Source organism: Saccostrea cucullata, unplaced genomic scaffold (genome assembly GCF_032062105.1).
Source record: "Saccostrea cucullata isolate Sc308-1 unplaced genomic scaffold, CSIRO_AGI_Scuc_v1 ctg326, whole genome shotgun sequence".
NCBI classification, from domain to species: domain Eukaryota; kingdom Metazoa; phylum Mollusca; class Bivalvia; order Ostreida; family Ostreidae; genus Saccostrea; species Saccostrea cuccullata.
The window spans coordinates 917,591-922,191 of NW_026930161.1; the positions used below are offsets into that span (position 1 = coordinate 917,591).

At 33.6% G+C, this 4,601-nt stretch overlaps 1 protein-coding gene across 1 annotated transcript; it reads left to right on the forward strand.

Annotated features, from left to right (window-relative positions):
• Positions 1-299: 299 nt before the first annotated feature.
• LOC134283134 (tyrosinase-like protein) lies at positions 300-3,982 on the forward strand. The gene is made up of 5 exons (XM_062765591.1): positions 300-382; positions 532-937; positions 1,214-1,332; positions 1,575-1,765; positions 2,559-3,982. The coding sequence occupies exons 2-5, from the start codon at positions 533-535 to the stop codon at positions 3,860-3,862; spliced, it is 2,019 nt and encodes a 672-aa protein (XP_062621575.1). The 5' UTR covers positions 300-382; position 532; the 3' UTR covers positions 3,863-3,982.
• Positions 3,983-4,601: the final 619 nt, after the last annotated feature.

Sequence of the window (4,601 nt, forward strand, 5' to 3'; positions counted from 1 at the left end):
TGCATGTTGTTTATATTATTGAGTGTTTTGAATGGCATTGACAGGAATAATAACTACCTAACATACTCTTTTTGAGAATCTGGACCGTTTTCTTCAGAAATCAATGCAAACGTTAACATTATATATGTTACCTGAATGAACTTAAATATATGAAATATATCGCTGATTTCTGTAAAATATTTATTTGTGTTGGTTATTTTAAAATGATTCTAATTATAGATATATTATCATTTTGATGGATCGATTGTTCTCAAATTTCGTGGGCAATTTTTCTTTTGTTAATTAATCATGGAATATCCTGAATAAAGATCGAGTTTTGTATAAAAGGGGGTTTGATTTAAAGTAGTACCAGAGATTTCATTTCTGCAAAGCCGAAAACAAGGTAAGATGCTCGGCTCTTGTCGATAATAAAAAAAAATCATTCAGCTTTTTAAAAACAGAAACCAAAATTTAAACCAAAAAAATATTAATTATTTTTTTAAATTGAAGAAAACGTTTTCAAAATAGATTGATGAAGGTATATTTTTTCAGAATGGAAGTAAAAAAGATGTTAAAAGTTGTGCTGTTCATAACTTTTGGTCTGCCTTCCGTACTCGGATCTGTTCAAGAAATGCCCATACCAGTGGAAATGGAGGAGTGCCTCTTGTACAAATCCCGGAATGTAAGCGTAGCCGATGTTCCCGGAAAGCTGATAGAGGACTTCTGTCTCCAGAATTATGCCCTCAATCACTACGACGAAAATGCACAAAGAAATATTAGTGTTGAAGGAATTAACTATTTGGAATCTCTCTTCCGACAAATAAATGCTGAAACCAGAATGACAAGAAAGAAACGACAAGCGCGACCAACTTGGCGCATAAGGAGTGAAATTCGGACATTGTCGACTGCGCAGCGCAACCGCATATTTGGTTGTTTAAATAGATTGAAAAGAGACTATGTAAGTAACTAAAATCGGTAAAACTGCAGCTCATTTTGCTTAAGTTTATCAGCTACTGTATTTTTTCTCTATGTTCCACAAAAAGCAAAAAAATTTCAATTAGGAATAATAAGAACAGAATTAAACATCAAAATTAAAAGAAAATAAAATAATGGCGAAAAAACTTCAAGAATCTTTTGATTTGATTAATATAGAGAAAAACATGTATTGTAAAAGTTAAAAGAAAAATTAATGGTTCAATTTCTTTGATTTTTACCAAATTTAGTAATATTTCAGTCTATTGATCCATCTATCAACACGTACGACTTAATTGGCTCCCTACATTCTGCGCAAGCGACCAGATTCATGCACAACGGACCAGGTTTTCTTGGACGACACGCGGTTTATCTTCTGGTGTAAGTTTTAAATTAACAGTAACAACTTATTCAATTTCTTTATGTATTTACTAAAATCTAATAAATGACATTTTTCATCAACATCAAAGTGTTTTATTTGACTTTTACAATCAATGCCTATAAGCAAAAGATATTAAAATTAAAATTAAAATTAAAATATTAATATGATAAATTAAATAAATGGTGAATTAATGAAATAAAAAAAAAATGAAAATACTGTAACAGTTAAACATCCTTTTCAGGATGGAAACTGCATGCCGGACACCCATTCCATACTGGGACTTCACGATGGACGGCGAGATGAGCGATCCCACCAGTTCCGCTGTTTGGTCCAACGCTTTCTTCGGGAATGGAAACGGAGCAGTAAGAACAGGTTTTTGCGGCAACTGGGTGACACCCCAAAATACCCCTATCATAAGGAATCTTGGAGCAGGTAGGGGAAAATGATATTATTATATTAATGAATTTCTTCACGCTTTGGAATTTTAATGAAACTATAATTTTCAGCAATTAATCCATCATTTTTCGTGTTACTTTTTATTAAATTTATCTCTTATTCATGCATTTGAACCAATATATTAAAGTCTCAAAGAAACATCTTGCTAGTATATTAAGGTCCAATTGATTAAATTGCTTTTTTAATTTTTTAAGAACAAGGCAATTTTTGAGCCAATTTAAAAAGCTGATTATTTGTCTTTTGTTAGGAGCATATCTACACTTTACTAACCACACTAAGACTAGATTAAAATAACCGTATTTTTTTTGCAATTAAATATATCACCGGGAAATAAAGATAATTTAGATACAAAACAAGATTTTTTAAATTAAAACTTGAATATTAGTTTTATCATTTTATTGTATCGTTATTCTAGCACGACATGACATAAAAAGGGAGATGGTGATATTTATAAGTGAGACTTTTATTGTCAAACAATTGTCTAAAGTATAAATCCAATTTGTAATATTTTACAAATTATCAATTTTCTAAGTCCAAAAAAGCGCTTAAGCCTAATTTTTGATCGCAAGAGCGCTGACTAAAATATCAGACTGAAAAAAATTCTTAACAATTTGTTTTTATTGCAAAATAAGTAACTTTTACTTCTTTTTAATCCGATTTAAAATTTTAGGCGCTTATGAGACGAAATAAGTCGTAAATTGCTTTGTTACAATTTCACGTAGATTTTTATACATTTTTTTTTCAATTTTACTTTTTTTTATAATAATAGGAGGAGTTCGAATACCAGGCAAGCAAGCACTAAGAGCTCTTCTGAGTAGAACTAGAACCAGCGAGATCACAGAGCCACAACCAGCTATGAGTGTGTTCTCCATAGAGGTACATCACAATGCTGTTCACAATAGCATTGGAGGTCTTTTTTCAGGCCTTGACACAGCTCCATTTGATCCAGTTTTCTGGTTTGTACATTCTATGTTCAATTACATTTGGTTCTTGTTCAAAACCAACCAGAGAGCAAGAGGAATTGACCCACAACGAGACTATCCACGAGGTCCTAATGTTCCACAAGGTCACGAGTTTTTCCAACGATTGAACTTTAGACCATTCTTCCGTCCGATGACAAATCTTGAAACGTTCTCTAATAGATTTGATAGAATTGTCAGACACACACCCTTGCCTACTTGTCCACAGTGTGGAGGAAGCCCTTTTTTGGTATGCCTTCGCGGAATCTGTGTAGCGAGATCTAGAGGTCCCGGTACAGCTGTCGGTGTTGTTCCAGGGCTTGTAAGACCTGGCGTTGTAGCACGTAGAGTTGTCATACCTCGAGCACCCATTCTGATAAGAGGAAAACGTAGCATATATACAAATAAAAATATTAATGTAAAAAGATCAGCCTTAATTCAAAGCCATGACGAAGCCATTTCAACACTAGACCAATCATATAGAAACACGTTTATTGTGAATGGTCATTACGCTCCTAAAGACTGGGTATATTTGAATGTTCGTCTGCTATATGAACGTCCAAGGAATGTTTACTTTAATACAACTGAGGTAGGAGAGGTCAATCATCAGCATGATCCATCAAGCTTTCATGATTATGGAGAAAAAATTGGAATCAAAGATCGTGTTTTTTATAAGCAGAAATGTGAACCTGCAGGATCAGGAGCTACAAAAGTCTTTGTTGAATCTAATGGGCTTAATTATCACGGTAAATATAAAGAATTCTCTATTCTAGACGAACGACAGGCTGTTTCTTCAGCTATCATCCAAGTGGCTGTACGGAAACCTTCGGTAAATCACACAGAGTCGTTGTTATCTGCTTATGACAGTTGTGGCCGAGTTTGCAGACCCGCCTGTCCAATATCGAAAAGTTCCTCAACGTTATACAAGGCCTGTAGTGGTACCTTCAAAATAACTAATGAATATCCACTGATATTTAGTTATTCCTATGAAGCCGCGATCAGTTCACTTTGGCACCTCAGTTTAGATGGTAAAGGCCCATTATTTAGAAACACAATTTCACCAGTTACTTTCATATGTGACCATCAGAACACTTGGCCTTGGTCCCGCAAGTAAAAAATTAAAGTGAGAGGTGTAAGAATCTAGTCAACAAATATAATTTGTTGTAAATATTCCACTTGGGAGAAATATTACGTCATCATTGTTCTATTTATTTCGACTTTTGTCTTGAAAAGACCTTTTTTTTTATTTTTTTTATTTTATAATTTATTGTTTATTCTCAATAAAGAATCAAGTCATTTTTATCATCATTTGTTTTCTGTCCTGGTGTTGCAGCTCCGTGGCAATGCACTTTGAAAAAATTACGCACTTTGAAAAATTTTTTCAAAGTGCGTTAAAATTGGGACAAAATCAACGCACTTTGAAAAAAAATTTCAAAGTGCGTTAAGAGTGTATATCAACATCTTTACCATGTGGACATTTAACGCACTTTGAAAAAAAATATGTATAAAACAAAATGTCTTGACTTAGAGTTTAGTAATTGAGAGAATCTATTTGTAAAAATTATATCTTTCGAAAAACATTTTAATTTACATGTATTGATTAACCCACCCACATTGAGAACAAGGAGAAGATGGGTATATAGAAGGTCTCTCAGACCAACTCTTTTTTACTTAGGTAGCAACTTGAAAGTGGAACACACCCCTACCCCAAGGTTAACCCCAATTTTGAATTCCTATATTATGTATATCTTTGCAAAACATCTGTGTGACTACCCTCTCTCCCCCCCCCCGATACTGATGCCTATGCTACACCCAAATATATGTATTTGGATAACTGGTGTGACGTTGAAAAC